Below are 19739 nucleotides of genomic sequence, written 5' to 3'. Positions count from 1 at the left end.
CCATCTCCCTTGCAAACATTTGTCGCGGTTTTGGAGGGCAGAGAGCCACAAAACCTGGCAGCAGGAAGGACCGTGGTGCACAAGGTACTTGGATGAGCCATAGGTGCCACCGTTGTGTCCCAGGAGCTGTCTGGTCTGCAGCACAAAAGCCCTGCTGAGCCCCTTGCACCACGGATGCTATCCCTTCTTCCTGTGATAAGGATAGGGGAGATCTCAGGAGAGGGGAGATCAGGAGAACAGCACGTGGGTGGTGGGGAGGCTGAGAAAAGAGGTTTAGGTTGCAACACGGACATTGCGGAAGGCTGCTGTGCCTCCTCTGCACCTTGCTGGCACGTTGTCCCCCTGGAGGGGCAACGCCACTAGTGAAGAAGGTCTGTTGGGGGAGAATGGTAAGGAGAGGGGCAGGAAAGTGAGGAGCAAGCCCCTGGGAGAGGGGGCCAAGCTTTTCAAAGTGGGAGCTCCCTGCAGCACCCAGGTTGCTCTGACGTGCTGTGGCCTCTTGCCCGCAGGATCTGTTTGACGAAGAGGATGACTTGAGGAAAACCAAGAAGGCCAGGAGGAAAATGATCCGAACCACCTCAATGACCAGAGTAACACCTGCGTTTCCAATGTGATCAAAGGGATGGAAGGGACTCAACTTCCTCCCCTCCCTGCAGAGTGGGGCTGGATTTTTGGGTTGGGGGAGATTCTGGCACTGGTGCAGAGCAGGTGATGGAGCCCTTGGCTCTGAGCAGAATGGGAAAACCTCCTGCCTTCACTGGATATGGCCAGAGCCATACCCCAGTTTGTGGCCTGTGCCATGCCTAGCCTGGCTTTGTGCAGCTGATCTGTGGGCAATGGTTCTGACTCGCTGCTGTGACACGGTCTCTGCTCCTTCACTCCCCGAGGAGGGGGAAGGCTGGCACGAGGAGGGCTGTTGGCAGCTCTTCTGCCACTCAGCAGAAGGGGGGAGCTGCTCCCCAAGCATCTCCTTGTCCCTGTCAGGTCCCTGGGTTTGTTCCCCATCTTTTCTCAATTGAAGGCAGCATTCCTCAAAGGGGTGTTCTGGGAGACAGGAGGGTTAAATGGAGAGAAAGTGCTCTTCCAGCCTGGAGCAGTCATACTCCCTGCACCATCCCTCATGCCCCAATACGGCAGCTTCTCATGGAATCGAGATTTAATCCAAATCCTACAGCAGATTTAAGTACTAAGGTAGATCCTAGCCTGTGGACCCAGAAAGGAGCTGTGAAAGAGAGCAACTAGGGGCTGTGCATATGTCATCTCGGAACCTGTTTGGATAGTTTTGCTGACCGTTTTTTTCTCCCCTTGTTTTGTTTCAGCAACCCAACTTCAAGCAGAAATTCGTGGCTTTGCTGAAGAGGTTTAAAGTGACAGAGGAGGTAAGGAGCAGGAAGGCTGCCCCACCTGGCAGTGGCTCCTCACAGATGTGTCGGTGTCAGGGTGCTGGTTCCTGCTAATGGAGCCCAAGCCTGGGCTGCAGGTGCTCAGGGCTGTTCCCAAAGCGTGTGTGAGGCACGGCACAGGCTGGGGCATTGCCTTTCAAAAGCCTTCTGCCTCAAAAAGGCAACTCTAAGCCTCCAATCAAAAACACCTTCCCAAAAAGCCTGTTGGGGGGATGTCATGCTTGTGACAACCTCCTTTGGCCCAGTGACAATCCCACCTGGCCTGGGATGCTGATGACTCCCTAATTCTTCGTTGCCCTCTGGCTTTGTCCCACAGGTCCTGGACTCCGACCCCGTCGACCAGACCCAGGAGGTGGAGGAAGACCTGGGCTTGCTCTATGACAGCCTGGAGGAGTGCAACAACAGCGACAGCGGCCCAGAGATCGAGGACAACGAGAGCGTGCACAGTACGCCCAAGCCGACCCTGAGGTGAGGATTGCAGGAGGCCGCAGGCCACCAGCACCGTCCCTGGGACCTGGAGAAATGCCCCCGACACTTCTCTGTTGCTTGGCCTAACGTAGGCATTGCCCCCGCTCCTTTCCCATTGCCATCTTCTGTTGGCACAGCTGAGATCCTCACCTGCATATCCTGATTAAAAAAAACCCTCAAAGCTGCCCATTAAAACCGGGTTCCTGCATACTGACTCATTTGATTTCCTCCCCGTCCAGCACCTGACACTATTCCTGAAGCACCTCCTTGATCTCAGCCCCTGCTGGCGCTAGCTCTCACACCTTCCTGCTGGCACTGCTGGCCTTCTCAGGCTTTCCACCCCGAAGCACGCCTGTCTTTTGAGCACGTTGTCTCGAGACTGCTAGGGCCAGTCCCCATGTCCCCGTGGGATCTGCATGTTGTGCTCCCACCCCTCGTGGAGGTGTATGGCTTTTTTTTTTTTATTCACCTGGCCTCTCTGCTCGTGGCTGTTCTGTTTCTGTGCTGTCCTTCCGTGAGGGAGCTGCCTTCTGTTGCCTTCCTGCCTCACGGTGCCCTGAGTCTCTTCTAGGCGAGAAGAGACCAAGCTGGGATGAGTTGTCATTATTGTCTCTAGAGTTAATTACTTGATTTGGATTAGTTTGTATCCCTGGTGAAGGTGCTCGGCAGGGGCAGCAGACTCGGTCTGCCCCAGGGAAAATGTTTGAAAGGAGAACTGCTGGATTCAGGGACCGCTTCGGGGCACGGGGAGGAGCCAGGAACAGGACTGCAGTCACATCTCCCACAGATCCACAAGTTGTTGGGGAGGAGACAGCAACATGTGGGCATGGGGAGCTGCTGAGGTGGCCTGCTCAGAGCTCCTGAAAGAGTTTCATGCCACCGCTCACCGCAGGCTTTAAAGAAACAGAGGTGCTGGGGGAGAAAAAGGATGGAGGTCTTGATCTCCTTGCATTCCCCTGGGCTGTGGGGTCCCAGTGCAGAGCGTTCTCACCCCGGTTGCCTCAGGAAGCTGGTGGTGACCTTCCAACCCAGCCTGTAAATTCAGCTCCTCCTGTTGGGTTTGTTTTTCTGTCATAGACAGCCTTGCCAGACACCACAAAGCCTGGGTCTGGAGGTCAGAGGGGAAGGAGCAAAATTCTCCTTGGGTGGCTGAGAATATGGACAGCAGGGAAGGGAGTTATGCAAAAGGACTGGGATTTACCTAAATCCGAACCCGCTGAGACTCTGACTCAGTCACACCTGGAGGAGAGAGCCTTTAAATTGCAAAGCAGGAGAGCTGAGAGCTGCGGGAGAGCTCTGTGCTCGGCGTGACACATCCCCTAGTGACGAAAGCTTCTGGATGGCGAGAGAGAGAGGGCAGAAACAGACGCAGCTTCCATGTGGCGGGGGGGAGGCAGCCCCGTTTGAAGGGGGCGTTGAAAGCCAGACCAAATGCACACAGATTGGGTGAATCCAGTCTCTAAGGGCTGGGGACACTTTCTTTTCGAGGTGCCAGCCAGGGGTACGCCGTATCAGGTAGGATTACAGGGACAGTACAAAGGAGAGGAGCTGGCCGGGGGCTGTATTTTTAGAAAGCTTATCATGTTTCTCTGGTTTGACTCTTAAGGTTTTAATATGGTCTGTCTGGGCGGATTGAGATTGTTGGCTGAGAAGAGGCAAGTGCAGAGCCACGGCTGTGCAGGGTGGTGACGGTGCCTGAGGTCCTGTCCTGGAGACTGGAGGGGTGGCGAGAGCAGAAATGTGCTATTAACAGGAGGCATCAGCTATCCCCGTGTGACCTGGGGAAAATATCTCATCGGGCACAAGACAGCCTCCAAATCTGTGGCTTTTGTGAATGACCGTGTGGTGAAGCAGCTGGGCATGGAGCTAGCGAGGGGAAAACTGAGCCGTGAGTTCTCCAGGCAGCCTGTAAATGCTGCTGCTCTGTGCTGGGACCATCACTTACTGAGATGCAACGTCCCAGCAGGAGCAGTAAAAGCAAAGTACCCGACGCTGTCGTGCCTGGCAGCACAGCGTGCTGTAGACAAATGAGGAAGTCAAGAAAAGGAAAGTGCAGGGGGCAGCCAGGGCCTTCAGAAGCCCGTGGGTATCCCGCAGGAAGCTGCAGGTGAATCCAGATGAGGATAACGGTGGAAAATCTGGCAGAGTGCTTACAGAGCAGCGCCGTGTCCTGTGCCTGTGGTCATCCCTGCAACCCAGCAGGCCAGATCAAGAGGAGGTTTTGCTGGGAGTGAGCACAGACAGACAGACAGACAGACAGCTCCGGGGGAAGTTGCCTCACTTCTCTAAGGGGAAGCCGCACGGTGCGGGCGAGCTGCCTGCCTGCAAGGGAGAGCTGGGGGGAGACCCCGCGGTGCAGCCTGCTGGTTTCCACAAGGCTTCTGTGGTCTCTGAGCAGCCCACAGGCCGTGCAGGGGTCCTTGATGAATAATTGATGGGTGGAAAGAGGGGAAATGAAGGTGGGAGCGGGCAGCCCTCGCTGTGCTGGAGTCACTTGGAGTGGCACTGCGGCACGTTTGGGTTGCGGTGTTGGCAGAGACCCCGCACCTAGCTGGGTGGAGACCCCCCTGCCTCGCTGGGGCTGCCTTTCTGCACCCTGCCGTGCCAGGGGATCACCGGAGGGGGAAGCAGCTGCTGGTAGGAGGCAGAGACCTGCCTCTAATTCCCCGGGGTCGCAGGTTTCAGCCTGCTGGGGCACAAGGCCACGTGGGCATCCACCCCGTGTCCCGCCCCGGGGACCTCTCCACGGTGCTCTGTGCTGCTTGGGACAGGCCGGCGGGGGTGCGCTGGGGTCGTGGTGACTTTTGTTCCTCTCTTATTCCTGCCTTTTTTTTTTTTTTTTCTCTCCCGTCTGTCTGTCCGTCCGTCCGTCTGTCTGTTTCTCTGCAGGCGTTTCTTTGAGGGAGTCTCTCATTCTGGTTCCCAGACTGAGATCGGCAGTCTGCACAGCCAGAAAGGGCAGGATCAAGAGTCGGGCAGCCCTGTGAGTTACACCACCACCACCACCACCACCTCCCGTCCCCTTCCCTCCCTGGCCAGCCCAGCACCCCCCTCAGCGCCCGCAGCTCCCTCTGAGACCAAACCCGGGGCTGCTCCTTCCCTTCTTTCCTCTTCTTTCTCCCAGTGCCAGCAGACAGGTAGCGATCGCCTTCCTGGCAAGGCAGGGGGGCGTCCTCTGGGGCCGGTCCCAGCGGGATGCCAGGCTCCCCCGTGGGAGCACAAGTGCTGCGAGGCCGGGCCAGGTCCCGCTGCGGGCATGGGGCACCGGCAGCCGCCCCGCACGGGGCACTCCATCCTGCCCTAACCCCGCTCCCTGTCCCCAGGGTGAGGCGGAGAAGAGGAAGCCAGGAGCTCCACGAGTGCAGGAGGAGCCGGGAGCAGAGGTCCCCGCAGTGGTGAGTCCAGGCTATGGGGCATGGAGCGGGGATGGAGCTCCCTCGGTCCCTGGGATGGGCAGAGGGGGCTGGAGAACAGCAGGGCTGGAAGGAGGGTCAGGAGATGGGGCTGCAGGAGGTCTTCAGCTCTGCTGTAGGGCCCCCAGGGCACAGGGAGGAGGTCGGGGAGCCCCAACGTGACTGTGTGTGGCCCTCAGGAGCTGGCCGCAGAGGAGCCGAGTCCCCGGCTGGCCCCCGCAGAGGCTGCCACGAGGGAGGGCAGCGTGGACAGGCTGGCCCAGCTGGGCCCCGGGACCAAAGCCGAGCTCCCCAGTGCCGTGTCGCCCAGGTAAGGCAGCTCCAGGCCCCGTGGCAGAGCTGGGAAGGCTCAGCGATGGCTCGCCGGGGTGAGGATGGGCTGGAGGAGGTGGGATTTCCCCCCATGCAGCCTCACCTCTCCCGCTTCTGGCTCGCAGCAAGGCAGAGAGCAAGCAGCTGTGGCGTCCCCGCAGCACCTCCGTGAAGGACAGGCAGAGCTCCAAGGGCCAGGGCGGCCGCACCAGCAGCCTGGACAGCGAGAGCTCTCCCGACTCGTGGCACAGCACCCAGGTGAGGCTCCTGGAAAGGCCTCCTCAGCTGCAGGGCTCTCCCTGCTGGGCCCTCTGCGGCCAGCAGGTCGGTCGGGGCAGCCTGCCGAGCCTAATCTTGGTGGGGACGCTGTCATAGGTGCCCCGAAAATCAGTTTACGATCAGCTGAACCAGATCCTGGTCTCCGACGAGCATCTCCCAGAGAGCATCGTGCTGGTGAATGTCGCCGAGTGGCAGGGGCAGGTGAGTAGCTGCCAAGGGACCGGGGGTCCTCCCTGCTGGGCCTTCCTCCACCCCTGCGTGGCCCTTCCTGGGGGACACAGTGCGTTTGCAGACCTGAGCTGCCTGCACTCTGTCTGTCTGTCCGTCTCCTCCATCGCTGCTGGATCCTCAAAGCGCAATGCCCAGAGCAGTCCCGGGGGGGCTGGCTGTCAGGCTGCCTGCCTCACGCCACTTTGTACTGCTCAGAGCTTCGCTGGGTGCTGCAGCAGAGGTGCTGCACTCCCCCTGCTGGCTCCAGGCCCCGGGGAGCAGTAGAGGCACTTTTCCTGCTTAGAGATGAGAGGGCCTGCTGGAAAATCCATCCTTGGGGCAGGAGAAAAGCTCCTCGGGGGGAGTCTTTCCCCAGGCTGCACATCCTTGGTGTGTTCCTGCTCTAGCTCTCATGCTAACAGGGGAAAAAGGAGTGGTGTCTGTTCCCAGATCCTGATGTGGGCACTTCTAAGCCCCCCGATCTAGCACAGCAGCACTGTTCAGCTGCGTGCAGACACCTGAAGAGGCACGGAAGGATTTTGGAGTGCCGTGGGAGAGAGCCAGAGAAGGGAACGAACAAAGGAGGGCCCTGCTGTGGGATGGCAGGGCTCAATCAGAGGGTCCCTTGATCTCAACCCCTTTATTTAGAGGAGCACAGCCCGGTTCCTGGGACAGCTGTGCCCTTGTCACTGCAGGCTGGTGACCGCTGAGCTCAGCGCAGGGGCTGGGAGGAGCGGGGACACTCGGGCAAGCAGCCAGGGCTGTGCGGGCGGTGGCAGCCATCCCGTGCAGCGTGTGTGGGGCAGGCACCCGCGGCGTGGCTTCACCCCGGGCTCTGTCCCTTGACAGTACGTGAGCGAGCAGCTCCTGGCGCACAAGCAGCTGGTCGTGTCCACCTGCTCGGTGGCGGACATCCAGGCGGCCTTCAACACCACCGTCTCCCGCATCCAGCGATAGTGAGTGCAGCTCGGGGGCCGTCCTGCCACTGCTGGGGAGGGCACTGGTCCCCTCCGGGGCTCACCGGGACGCCGTGGCGGCAGCAGGGCTCTGATGCTGGGCTTGGCTGGCCTGGCAGGGCCACCAGCTGAGCCACCGAGGGTCCATGGTGGTCTTTCTGTCCCTCCGGCAGCTGTAACTGCAACTCCCACATGCCTCCCCCGGTGAAGGTGGTTGTGGCAGGGGACCAGAGCTACCTGAGCGTGGTCCTCCGCTTCTTCGTGGAGCAGCTGGCCAGCAAGACCCCCGACTGGCTCAACTACCTGCGTTTCCTGCTCGTACCACTGGGTGAGAGCCACGGCGAGCCTGCCTTGTCCTCCCCCACCTCCCCAGCCCGTTCCCCTGCCTGCAGCCAGCATCCCCCGTGTCTCCCGCAGGCTCCCACCCCCTCGCCAAGTACCTGGCCTCGGTGGATAACAAGTACAGCACGCTCTTCCTGGACACGGCGTGGCGGGAGCTGTTCAGCAGGGCTGAGCCGCCCGCTGCAGGTGAGGAACGGGGCCCGACGGGGCCGGCAGCACCCCCAAAAGGCAGTCCCAGCCACCTTCAGGGCCTCTCACCGCTCCCTGTGCCCGCAGACACCGTGGACATCGCTGGCCGCGTCACCCAGTTCATCGCCGGGGCCAGCCTCTCCCACCAGCTCCCCATCTCCGAGGCCATGCTGACGTACAAGCAGAAGAGGTGAGCGCAGCCCGGGGTGGCCTTCCCTGCCTGCCGGGCACGCGGGGAGACGGGGGACGAGCTGAGTGAGGCCCCGCGCTGCCCCCCCTGCCCCTCCCCGGTGGGGACGGACGGACGGACGGACGGATGGACTGGGCTGGGCTGGGCTGGGGGCTGTGAGCCAGCAGCGTGCTGCCCCCGGGGGGTTGACGCTTGTGTTCCAGCTGCACTCTCACTTCTCCCTTCTCTTGGTTTCTGGCACCCAAGGAAGAGAAGTCTCTATTTTGATTTTTATATCAGGTATTGGCTCGTGCTTGCTGTGCCGCTGCCTGGCCCGCCCTCCTTCCCTCCCTCCCCACCCCGTGTGCGTCCGTCCCGGTCCGGTCCCGTCCCGTCCCTCTTGCCAGTGCAGAGGAGCCGCGGCCCCCAGAGCGGGGCAGGGCTGCCCTCCCTGCATGCCAGCCCTCTCCCGGCACCGCAGGGGCCGACTCCTTGCCTCCTTGTGTAGTGTGCCCTGCGCTGCCACGGCGGGGACAGGGTGGCCCAGGGGAGGGAGGGCAGAGAAGAGGGGCCCGGCGGCCAGGAGCCAGCTCCCTTTGGCCACTTGCCAGTGTGAGGATCCCCAAGCCACGAGGCTGGCCGGCCCCTGACCAGCTTTCCTTCCTTGCGCAGCCCCGATGAGGACTCCTGCCAGAAGTTTGTGCCCTTCGTGGGGGTGAGTGTGACGGGCTGGGGGCAGAGGGGCAGCGCGTGGTGCTGGCGGGGCTCGTCTCACCCGTCTCTCCTCGCAGGTGGTGAAGGTGGGCCTGGTGGAGCAGTCCTTCAGCGCCTCCGGTGAGTCCCTGGAGCCCCTTCCTCACCACGAGGAGCTCCTCGGTGCTGTCCCCCAGCCCCCCTGACCCCCACTTGCCCTCCCCAGTGGACTCGGACGATGCCACAGCCTGCGCCCCCTCGCTGCTGAGCTCAACGCCAACCGCCAGCGGAGCAGCCCCCTACGGCAAGGAGACCGTGAGCACCCCGCCGCCCTCCCCGTCGGTCAGCAGCGGGCTCTCGGGGGCCGGGTAAGGAAGGGACACGAGGGTTTGGGGTGCTCCCAGGCCAGGCTGCCAGGTCCCGGGGCTGGCTGCAGCTGGGTTAATGGCTGCTCCCCTCTTGGCCAGGTCTCTGAGCCCCGGCGTGGAGGTGATGGGCCTGCAGGTGGACTACTGGACGACCCAGGGGCTGGAGAGGAAGAAGGAGGGCGAGAAGAGGGAGACGGGCATCAAGAACACGCTCAAGAGCAATTTCCGCTCGCTCCAGGTCAGCCGCATCCCCGGCGTCGGGGAGCTGGTGCCGCCCAGCACCATGGCCATGACCGTGGTCACCAAGGAGAAGAACAAGAAAGGTAAGGCCTCACCCCTCTCCAGTTTTTGGGGGTACAACCAGTTGGAAAAAAGGGCAGGGGGGAGCCTGCAGGAGGGCAGAGCTGGGAGCTGGCAGGGCAGGAACCAGGCGGTGAAGCCAGCTCTGGGGAGAGGGGTCCCACCCCGAGCCAGGTGGGGACGTCCTGATGGTGGTCTCGTCTGGCCACGGCCCCCCAGTGATGTTCCTGAGCAAGAAACCCAAGGAGAAGGACCTGGAGCCCAAGAGCCAAGTCATCGAGGGGATCACGCGCCTCATCTGCACAGCCAAGCACCAGAACACCATGTTGCGAGGTGAGGGGGGGGCGCCAGCCCCACGGGGCCGCAGGCACCCGAGCAGGGGGCTGGGGCTGCACCTCACCGATCCCCCCTGCCCTCAGTCTCCATAGATGGGGTGGAGTGGAACGACGTGAAGTTTTTCCAGCTGGCAGCGCAGTGGCCAACGCATGTCAAGTACCTCCCCGTGGGCATCTTCGGCTACTCCAAGGGCGTGTGAGAGGCGCTGCGGAGGGGCAGGGGAGCCCCCACTCCACGGCCCAGCCCCCTCCAGCTCTGCAGAGGGCCCTCCACACCCGCACCGAGGCCGGCTCCACGCATCCTCCGACACCAGCCAGGGCACCGCGCCATCCGCCTCCCCTCACCCCCAACGGCAGCCTGGGACAAGGGGACCCTGGGGGGGGTTCTCCGGGCCCCCCTTTTCCCCGCTGCGGCCGCCGGGGCCCCAGCTGGGCTGGGCCCGGGCAGCTCCCCAGCGCCGGAGCCACAGCAGGGGCTGCTCAGCAGGGCCCCCTGCCCTCCCTGGCCCTGCCTCAGCCACGCTCCTCATCCCCCCGCTGCCACGGCCGGCGAGGTGAAGCCGAAGCCGTGCCCGGGCTGCCGGGGGGGTCACCCTCATGTCCACATCCCTCCCCCCCAACCCAGCCCTGTCCCCAGGGTGCTGCCAGCTGGAGGCGCGGCCTGGGGGCAGCTGGGATTTTTTTTTACAAGATTCTATTTTTTTTAAATTTATTGTACGGTTACTTTTCGGGATTAATTTTAATAAATTAATGCTGGTACCATTACGGCGGCGGTGGTGTGGCTCCCTCCATGCTCAAGGGCATGATCCAGAGGGAACAAAACAGCCTGAAGGTGGCCGCCAGCACCTCTCCAGCAAGCAGGGCCACCTCGGGGAGGTGGAAAATAAAGGCACAACCCCACCACTCCACCGTAGGGGCCAGGTGCAGCTCTCAGACACATCAGCCGATGGGATTGGGAACAGCTGGGCTTCTTTATTCAAAATTAAAGTCCTCAGGAAGGGCTGGGCCAGCAGGACACAGGCTATGCCCAGCCCGCTCCTTATCTACCTGAACGTGGAGAAAGTCTGTCTCCTCTCAGCAGCCGCCGGGCTCGGGGCTGTCTTGATCTCCACAGTCTGGAAGGCAACGGGGGGCTGTGCCTGCGAGCTGGGGGGTGTTGTGGGCTCATCAGGGACGTACTCCAGGACGTGGGGCCTCTCCTCCTGGCGCCGCAGGTAGCCCTGGTTCAGCAGGTGCAGCACGCAGGACAGCACGTCCACGCTGTGGCAGCAGAAGCTCGGGAACTGCAGCCCCGGCCCCAGCTCGCCCTTCTGGCAGGCAGCGAGCACCTACAGCAGCGAGGGAGCCGCCAGCTGCAGGGCAGCGCCCGGCACGGCCCCCGGGCAGCCCCTCGCCGCCCCCCGCCCGCAGCCTCCCTACCCTGAACACCAGGTTGTCGATGTGCAGCCGCCTCTCCGCCTTGAGGATGCGGCTGAGGAGGCAGCAGAGGACGTTCCTCTTCCTCTCCAGGGCGCCGCTCTCAGCCCTCTCTGCCCGCAGGTACCTCTGCCGGGGCAGCAGCCTCAGCTGGCGGCCGGAGGCTTGGGCCAGGGCCGCCCGGTTCAGCCGCAGGGCACCTGGAGCTAGCACCCGGCCCACGGTCAGCCGGGCCCCGAGCTGCTCCCTGCAGGAGCCCCAGGGACCGCTGCCGTCACCCCGAGCCCGGCCCCACGCAGACCCCACACCCTGCCACCCGCGTGCCCACGAGCCCCCAGCCCCACACACGCACCCACCCCAAAGCCCAGCCCCAACCTGGCCCCGGGGCTGAGCCCCAGCAGCCAGACTCCCCCCGAGCCCCTCCGCATCCCCCCGAGCCCCTCCACCCCCCCAGGACCCCCCCAGCACCCCCGAGGGTGCCCGGCCCCGCGCTCACCCCCCGGCGTGCAGCTCCGCAGCAGGACACCCTCGCCCTCGCCCTCGCCCTCGGTCAGCGGTGCCAGCGCCTGCTGCAGCAGCTCCGCAGGGAGCCCCGTGGCCTGCAGCAGGGACTCCACGGCCACCTCCTGCGGGAGGGCAGCGGCCGGGCGAGGACCTCAGCGCCCGGAGACCCCTGGCAGGGGTCACGGCCCCGCTCGGCCCCAGCTCCTACCTCAGCGCCGTTGAAGCGCAGCAGGACGAACATCTGCAGCGTGGACACGTGCAGGACGCAGTCTCCGAAGCGCAGCTCGGCACGGCCCAGCCACGTCCACTGCAGCCCCCGCGGCCTCGCGCCCGCCCAGCTCTGGCCTGCCGGGGGACACCAGCGCCAGCGCCAGGGCCAACAGCACTGCCGGGCGGCCCCCAGCCCCAGCAGCCCCGGTGCCGGGCACCCCGTGGCACTCACTCTGCCCGCAGAAGGCGGCGAAGGCGCCCAGCGGGGAGCTCAGCGCGGCCGGGAAGAACCTCCCGGGCTCGGCCATGCGGCACAGCGGGGACACGGGCCAGCAGCGCGGGGACAGGGCCAGCACCGTCACCTCCGGAGCCTCCCCCGGCGCCTGCACACGGGGACACGGGGGCAGCTCGGGGCCCCGCGGGGAGCACGTTGGCCCCCAGCCGGCCCCGCTCACCTCGTGCTCGGGGCTCTCCGCGCCCGGCTCCAGCAGCCGCTTGTCCCGCTCCTGCAGCTGGAAGAGGCGGAACTGCCGCTGCAGCTCCTCCGACTCGGCCAGGTCGCTCAGCATCTGCTGGGGGAAGCGGCGGGGGAAGCACAGCCCCAGCTGCTCCAGGACGGCCCCTTCCAGCCACGAGGGGCCCTGCGCCAGGAGCCGGTCCCCCAGGTACAGCCTGCCACAGCCACCGGCGCGTCAGGGCCACCGCCACCACCGCCACCCAGCCCGGCCTCGTCCCCAGCGCGTGGCCACGGCCACCTCACCGGTAGAAGTGCTCGAAGGTGTGGGCGAACTCCAGGCCGCTGAAGACGACGAAGGGCTCCAGCAGCTGCTGCAGCAGCCCCGTGCTGCCCGCGGCCCCGCCGAGCTCCTGGATCTTCCCGTCCAGGTAGCGGGCGAACCGCTCGCTCGCCTGCGGGGGGACGGGGACGGGTGTGCAGGGGGCGCCCCACGGCCCCGGGGTGGCCAGGACGTGGCCACCCTGGAGCTCGCCCGAGGCCCCGGAGCTGGAGCCACACCACCCGGACTCACGTGCAGGGCGGTGAGGAAGGGGAGCTGCAGCAGCGCCCCCGCGAAGCCCTGGCCCAGGGCGCCCAGGAAGGCAGCCTGCTGCCCGAAGAGCTCCTCCGTGGTGCCGCGCAGGCGCCGGTACAGCCCGCAGTACCGCTCCGCCACGTCTGGCGCCTGCCCCGCCGCCTGCAGGAACCGCTGCGCCTGGGGGCACGGCCCCGCCGGGCTCAGCACCCAGCCCCGGCCCGCTGCCCCCCGCCCCGGCCCCAGCCCCAGCCCCATCCCTACCTGCTGCTGCACCACGCCGCGCCAGCACTGTGCCATGCCCCGCAGCCCGCTCGGCGTCTGCGCCACCGCCCTGGGCAGCGCCTCCTTGTTGCTGCCCTCCTGCCCGCCTGCCGGGGCACAGCCGGGGCTCAGCTCCCCGCACACGGTGCCGGCAGCACGGCCACGGGGAGGCTCGGCCGCGAGCCCTCCTGTGCCCCAGGGCCCTCTGCGGAGCCCCCTCCCGAGGGCAGCCCCTCGCTCACCCGCCGCCCTCGCCTCCTCCGGCTCGGCGCCGCCGGGGTCCACGTGCACCAGGAGCTGGGTCAGGAGCCGCACGCAGGAGCCGAAGGCGTCGCCGCGGGCCGGGGGGCGCTGGGCCGGCTCCCCGCTCCCCAGGTACTCGCTCAGCAGCCAGGCCAGGGGGCTGACGCCGCTGGGGTCTGCGGGGCCGCGGGGCTCAGGGCGGGCGCCCGGGGACGGGGCAGCGCGGGGAGGGGCGCGAGCGGTACCTGGGCTGGTGATGCTCTGCACCAGGGGGCTCACCAGGGCCTCCCAGCACGTCCTGCCCAAGGCCCGGGCCGCCTCGTCGTCGGGAAGGAAGCGCTCGGCGAAGTCCTGCTCGTGCCGCAGCGCCCGGTTCAGCCTGCAGCGGGACAGGGGAGAGCGGAGAGGGGGGCAGGACAGGGGACAGGGGGGCAGGACAGGGGACAGGGGGGCAGGAGAGGGTTCGGCACCCCGGCAGGACGCCCCCGGCCGCCCCAGGGCACCCCTGCTTCCCCGGCCCCTCACCTGCCGAAGAGCTGCAGCAGCCGCCCCCGGTCCCGGCGGATCTCCTGGCCCCAGGCGTGCGCCCGAGCGGCGCAGCAGAGGGAGGTCCGCCGGCACAGCTGCTCCTTGAAGACGGGCCAGAAGCTGGGCTTGGGCCCCAGCACCTCGATGCCGCGCACGCGCGTGTCGATGCCGCCCTGCGGGAGGGAGACAGCGAGAGAGAGAGCTCGGCCCCCAGCCCCTCGCCGCCAGCCCTGTGCCACTGGCCCCGGCTCCCCACCTGCTGGCAGCGCTTCACCCGGATCTGGATGAGGGGCCAGAAGCGCGGCGCGTTCCGCAGCAGCACCACCCGGCTGGCCGAGGGCGGCACGGTCACCTGCGGGCACACGGCGAGCCCTCAGCCAGCGGCACGGGGAGCGCCCGCGGCCCCGGCCAGCCCCCGGTGGACTCACGGCGCTGAGCTCCGTCCTGATGGCCGCGGGGCTGTCCCCCCCCAGCACCACCACGCGGGCCGGCATGTAGCTCGAGTCCTCGCTGGCCACCAGCATGCTCAGCTCCCTGCGTGGGGTCCGTGAGGCAGGGCTCGGGCAGAGCCTCGGGGCTCCCTGCCCCCGGGACCCCCGGCCCTACCTGACCACCACCCCGCACTGCATGTGCAGGGTGATGAAGTGGGAGCCGGTGCTGCCGTTGGACTCCCAGTAGGTCTTGGGGTTCCCGTCCGTCAGCTTGCCGGCGCGGTGCGGGTTGGAGGAGACCTGCAGCTTCTCCCAGCACTTGTCCTCCCTCGCCTCCACGCTGGAGCCTGCGGGGAGGGCGCGCGGAGCCTCCAGCTGCCAGCCAGGCACAGCGGGCGCCGGGGCCCCGCTCCCTCCCCACGCTCACCTCGGCACAGCTTGCGCAGGAAGACGTCGAAGAAGGGGATGCTGATGGGCCGCTGGCTGCGGCGGTGCTCCTCGATCTGCCCCAGCGCCAGCTGCGGGACGGGGACGGGGACGGGGACGGGACGGGGACGGGCGGTTACTGGGGGCAGGGCTCCCGGGGGGCTCCCCGGCTGCCCGGGCCCACCTGGATGCAGCCGGCCAAGATGCTGCCCGTCAGCGTCCTGTGCAGGCCGGCGAACTTCTCGCAGCCGCTCAGCAGCTGCAGCAGGGCTGGCGCCGTGGGCACGGCCGAGCTGTGCTTCTCCAGGGCTTTGTCCAGGGCCTCGTAGGTGCCCGCGCGGCACATGGCCACGGCGCAGTCCTTGCTGGCGGCGGCCAGGCGGTGCAGGAAGCCGACGACCTCCTGCACCGCCTGCGGAGGAGGCAGCCCTGAGCCGCCAGCCCGGCACCAGGAGCCCCCCAGCGCCGTGCCGCAGGGCCCCAGCCCCTCTCCCAAGGGACCCAGCTGCTGCTGGGCACGCAGCCACCGCCACGCAGCCGGGAGGGCTGCTCCACGAGGCCGGGCGGCTGCGGGCAGGGGCCCCGAGGCACCCCCGGCACAGCCAGCAGAGCCGCCCCTCTCCAGGACCCCTCACCTCGCGGTCGCTGCTGTGGGCGCTCAGCAAGGACAAGCAGGGCTCCACGCACTCGTGCCAGGGCAGCGCGTCCTCCTGGAAGCCGTCCAGGAACTTGTTCAGGATCCTGAGCGAGGGACAGGGCCCCTCAGGACGCGGCACACAAAGCCAGCCCCGCTGCCCTGCTCCTGCTCCTCCTGCCGAGCCCGCAGGGGCCACGTCCTGCAGATCCCCTCACAGCCCACCTGAGGACCCGCAGCCCGATGCTCTTCTCGGCCCCCCGCAGCTCCAGGCTGCGCAGCAGCGCTCGGAAGCAGCGGCGCTCCTGCGGCCGCGGGGATGCCCGGCCGGAGGGCTCGGGGTCGGGGTCGGGGGCAGGGCCGGGGCCTCCGCCGCAGAGCTGCCGCTCCAGGGCCACCACCACGTCCTCGGGCAGCGCGCCGTCCCCCGGGCCGCCCGCGGGCGTCTGCGCGCCCCTGGCCTCCAGCAGGGCCTCGGCGCCTGCGGGACAGGGAGCGGGGACGTGGCGGGCCCGGCCCGGGCACCGTGGGGCCGCGGCGCGGGGAGGGGGCGCGGGGTCACTACCTGGGGTCTCGGGGCCCAGGGGCAGCCGGTGCTCCGCCAGGCGGTTGATGACGCCGAGGGCCAGCAGCGCGGTGGGGCCCTGCCCGTCCCGCCAGCAGCTCTGCAGCACCGCGGGCAGCTCGCCGCTCACCAGCTGCTCCGCCAGGCCCCGGTGCCCGTCCACCAGCATCCTCAGCACCAGCAAGCCGTTCCGCACGCCCGAGGCGCCCCTGCGGGGACAGGCACGACGTGGCAGTGCCCCTGGTCCCCGACACCCACCCCGGCCCCACACCCTGCTTCCCGTACCCGGGGACGCCCCGCATGGCGCGCACGGCGGCGGGGATGGCGCTCAGCAGGCCCGGCGAGCCCTCGCCGCCGGCGGAGCCGATGCTGGCGAAGACCTCCCGCAGCAGCTGCGCGTCGCCGTGGCTCAGGGCCGAGGGCGTCCCCGCGGCGCCTCCGGGCTCGCCGGCTCCCACCAGCGCCTTCAGGGCCTGCGGGGCCCGGGGCGGCTCAGGGGCTGCGGGCGCCTCCGCCGGCCCGGCCCCGCCGCCCGCGGCGCCCCGCGGCCGCTCCTCACCGCCAGGCCCGCCTGCTGCACCAGGGCGGAGGCGGCGTGCTGCCGCATGCAGCCCAGCACGGCCCACACGCCGCCCTCCGTGGCGAAGGGCACGCGCCAGGCGCGCCTCTCCAGCAGCAGGGCCACCAGCCGCAGCGCCAGCGCCGCCGGGCGCTTCTCGGCCGCCTGGGCGCTCAGCAGCTCCACCGCCGCCCTCACCAGCTTCTCCCTGCGCGCAGAGGCCGCTCAGGAGGGGCTCGGCGCCCTGCCCTGCCCTGCCCGTGCCGGGCTCCCCTCGCACCTGGTGCCCTCGCCGCCCGGCTGCTGCTGCTCCGCCTCCGGCTCCGGCTCCTGCTGCAGGACCCTCACCATGTGCTGCAGCCCGGCCACGCGCAGCTCCGCCTCGCAGCCGCCGCTCCGGATCGCCTCCATCACACGCGCCACCTCGGCCAGCGAGCCCCTGCCGCGAGCCCCCTCGCAGCTGCCCCACGCTGCCGGGGGAGGCCGGGCCGTCAGGGCGGCAGCAGCGCCCAGGGCCCCCGCAGCCCCGCGCGGGTTCCAGCGCCCCGTGCCCGTGCCCCCTGGGGCGTCACCTCCGCTCTCCGCTGCCTCCGGGAGGCGCAGCCCTTCCCTCTCCAGCAGCTCTCCGAACAGCTGGGAATCCGACTTGAGCTCCGTGCAGACGCCGTCCTCGTCCTCGTCCCTCGCTGCCTCGTCCTTTGCTTCCTTGTCCCTCGCTGCCTCGTCCCTCGCAGCACCAGGCCCAGCGCTCCCGCATCCAGCACCCTCCGAGGGCACCTCGGGGCTGCCCCCGCCGTCCCGCTCGGCCCCCCTGCCCGGCCAGTACTTGCCATAGATGCGGGAGCCGCGCAGGTGGCTGCAGGCACTGCCCCGGCTCCGCTCCTCCAAGACCCGCAGCACCTCCTGGGCCAGCCCCGCGGGCACCGGCAGCTGGATCAGGGCCTCCTCGTCCAGCCCCGGCAGCTGCACAGACGGGGCCGCGTCAGCCCCCGCACGGGTCCCCGCTGCCCACCCTCGCCCCTCGGCCCCCACCTGCGCTGCCCGCTGCCGCTGGAGCAGGCGGGCGATCTCCTCCTGCTCCTGCGCTTCCAGCTGCCTCACGAAGAAGAGCAGCTCCCACCACTCGGCGCGGCTCAGCGTCCCCGCGGCCTGGCTCGGCTGCTCCCCCAGGTAGGGCGGGGAGTACAGCCCCCCCAGGGGCTTGGGGCAGAACGGCTGCGCCCCTGCAGGGCGGCAGAGCCAGGGGAGGCGGCGTCAGCTCCGCCAGCTGCCCCGCTGCTGCGCGCCCCTCGCTGCCACACACAGCTCCCGTGCAGCACAAGGGGTCCCTGCTGCCCCCAGCCTGCCGCGGGAAAGGGAGGCGAGAGGAGGGAGGGGACGTGCTGGGATCAGGAGCAGGGCACCTCCAGCTCAGGGCTGTGCCAAACTGCTCCTGCAGCACCTGGAGCAGGGCAAGGCTCCGTCATGCAGCACCCAGAGTGCCAGCAGGGCCGGTTAGAGGAGCCGCAGGTGCAGCCGAGGCGATGCTCACCTGCTGCCACTTTGTGGCTGTTTATCAGCCTCGTCCCCCGCTGCCGGCCCTCCTGCTCCTCCTGCCCCGGGGAGCCGATGATCTCCACCATGTGCCAGTGAACCCAGTAGGTGCAGCCCAGGGCTTGCCAGTACACCTGCGGAGGAGAGACCCACAGAGAGGTGAGCGAGGGAACAGAAGATAACCCGTGCTGCCCCTACACGAGGCTCCACAGCAGTGCCAAGATGGTTGGCTCCGTCCTCGCAGCAGCAGGTACCTGCACGGGCGGCGTGCCATCGTTGCTCTGCCGAAATTCGCCCTCGTCCCCCGCGCTGACCTGCTCGTAGTCCTCCAGCAGGCGCACCCGCATGCCGCGCACCAGCTGCGCCCGCACGTACTCCACGTAGCTGCTGCGGCTGGGGAAGGCCGAGCGCGTCTTGAAGGCGCTGGGCTCCTTCGGTGCAGGAGCCGGGGCTGCCTGGGCAGCGCTGCAGGACGCGGCCCCGTGCTGGAAGATGGAGCGGGCGGTGGGAGGCTTCGTCTCCTGCCGGGCCGGCGGCTCTGGCTCGTGGCTGTGCTCCCAGCCCATGGCACGCAGCAGCTCCACGATGAGGCCGGCCATCGCCATGCTGAACTCAAACTCCTGCTTCACGCGGCTGCTCTCCGGCTGCTCCCCTCCCTGCTCCTCGCCGCTGCCGAGCTCCTCCAGGAGGGAGGTGACGCGCAGGTAGCGCTTCACCAGGGCGAACAGCTGCTTCCCGGGGATCTGCAACGGGCAGGGCCCTCAGGGGCTGCCTGGCTCGGCGCCTCCACCCCCAAACCGGGCTCCCCCCCTACCTGGGGAAGGTGGATGCCCTCAAAGGACATGCAGTGCTCTTCTGAGGACGTTGTCTCAGCGAACAGCTCCAGCAAGGTGTAGCGGCTGTCGAAGTCCATGTGCTGCTCGACGCCGTCCTGCTGGCTCAGGGACAGCAGGACATACGCCCAGCTCCCTGTAAGAACAGCAGAAACCCTTCAGGCCTCCTAAAGGCAGCCCTCACACCACCCTGAGACACATGAGAGATAAAACATCTCTCTCTTGTGTGTGTGCATGTGTGCAGCTACTGGGGAGAGCTGTGTGCATGGGGAGAAATGTGGCACCAGCAGCTGGGGTGGCCGGGGGGTCTCGGTGCCAGTGAGGGGAGCACGGGGGGCTCTCAGACACCACAGTGGGAACAGCGTGTGTCCCCTAAATCAGCTACTGGAGGGACTGCCATGGACAAGGTGAAGGGCACCCTGCTTCCCTCCCAGCCCCCCGACCTGCGTCGTGCGAAGCCAGGGCCCTCAGCATCTTGCCGGCGCTGCGGCAGATCCGCTTGTCCTTGTGGCACAGCATCCTCGCCAGCAGCTCGAGGGCTCCCGTCTCCCTGAAGGCGCCCGCCAGCGAGCCGATGCCGGCGTAGGCGCTCAGCACGTGGACGGTGTCCAGCACGGAGGCGGCCCCGGCGCCGCCCAGCTGCCGGCCGGCTCGCCGCACCAGGCTCCCGACGTCGGCCTCCATCTCCCGCAGCGAGGCTTCGTCCGGGCCGGCCGCCCTCTCCTCCTCCTCCTCCTCCTCCTCCTCCTCGGCCCGTGGCCCCGCCGGCTTCCCCTCGCCCAGCAGCGCCGGGCAGCTGGCGCACGCCTCCTCCGCGGACATCCACAGCGACACGCTCCCGGCGTCGGGCCCCGCCGAGGACTCCGAGCGCACCAGGCTCCAGCGCACCAGGTACTGCGGCTGCCCGTCCTGGCCTCGCCGCTGCCGCAGCAGCTCCCGCGGGCAGGCCTGCAGCTCGGGGCCCAGCGGCACCACCAGGCCGGTACTGGGGGGACTGGGAGGAGCTGGGGGCCCATGGCCAGCAGCAGCAGGAGGAGGCTGAGCGGCTCGCATGACAGCGAGGAGCAGCGTGCAGACACAGCCTCACGCAGGCAGCATCCCTGCTGCCACCGGGGCGAGCGGCTC

General features: G+C 67.7%; 2 protein-coding genes across 6 annotated transcripts in view; one reads left to right on the top strand and one right to left on the bottom strand.

The window, feature by feature from the left end:
• LOC309876514 (phosphofurin acidic cluster sorting protein 2-like) overlaps positions 1-10185 on the top strand; it is a 43773-nt gene extending 33588 nt beyond the window's left edge. The window contains exons 7-24 of the mRNA XM_082756904.1: positions 510-590; positions 1320-1379; positions 1720-1871; positions 4761-4854; positions 5195-5266; positions 5464-5594; positions 5722-5854; positions 5972-6076; positions 6935-7041; positions 7215-7369; positions 7459-7569; positions 7660-7762; positions 8414-8456; positions 8533-8575; positions 8661-8802; positions 8902-9125; positions 9322-9435; positions 9522-10185. Of these exons, the coding sequence (XP_082613030.1) occupies positions 510-590; positions 1320-1379; positions 1720-1871; positions 4761-4854; positions 5195-5266; positions 5464-5594; positions 5722-5854; positions 5972-6076; positions 6935-7041; positions 7215-7369; positions 7459-7569; positions 7660-7762; positions 8414-8456; positions 8533-8575; positions 8661-8802; positions 8902-9125; positions 9322-9435; positions 9522-9637 (1986 nt within the window). The 3' untranslated portion in view covers positions 9638-10185. The remainder of the gene's footprint in view (positions 1-509; positions 591-1319; positions 1380-1719; positions 1872-4760; positions 4855-5194; positions 5267-5463; positions 5595-5721; positions 5855-5971; positions 6077-6934; positions 7042-7214; positions 7370-7458; positions 7570-7659; positions 7763-8413; positions 8457-8532; positions 8576-8660; positions 8803-8901; positions 9126-9321; positions 9436-9521) is intronic.
• A 242-nt stretch (positions 10186-10427) lies between these two features.
• Positions 10428-19724, bottom strand: LOC309876458 (cullin-9-like). 5 transcript variants are annotated; one of them, XM_082756747.1, is made up of 28 exons: positions 19058-19724; positions 18596-18750; positions 18036-18524; positions 17780-17915; positions 17281-17471; positions 16821-17211; positions 16529-16718; positions 16249-16456; positions 15975-16162; positions 15690-15898; positions 15350-15605; positions 15126-15231; positions 14675-14902; positions 14492-14582; positions 14240-14411; positions 14062-14167; positions 13890-13985; positions 13631-13806; positions 13105-13484; positions 12863-12969; positions 12596-12778; positions 12328-12476; positions 12023-12239; positions 11800-11950; positions 11566-11702; positions 11350-11479; positions 10857-11059; positions 10428-10765 (listed from the first exon to the last, which is right to left on the bottom strand). In XM_082756747.1, exons 1-28 carry the CDS (start codon positions 19665-19667, stop codon positions 10481-10483), a joined length of 5940 nt encoding a protein of 1979 aa, XP_082612873.1. In that variant the 5' UTR covers positions 19668-19724; the 3' UTR covers positions 10428-10480. The 5 variants fall into 5 exon arrangements, 4 of the variants coding, with proteins under 4 accessions (XP_082612873.1, XP_082612872.1, XP_082612871.1 ...); XM_082756746.1 differs by having other exon boundaries at positions 11800-12239; positions 13105-13281; positions 13351-13484; XM_082756745.1 differs by having other exon boundaries at positions 11800-12239.
• Between the last annotated feature and the right edge of the window lie 15 nt (positions 19725-19739).

Source organism: Aythya marila, assembly GCF_965140915.1.
Source record: "Aythya marila genome assembly, chromosome: 3".
NCBI lineage: Eukaryota > Metazoa > Chordata > Aves > Anseriformes > Anatidae > Aythya > Aythya marila.
Note: the sequence above shows the minus strand (reverse complement) of the source record. Positions and strands in the feature narration are given on the sequence as shown.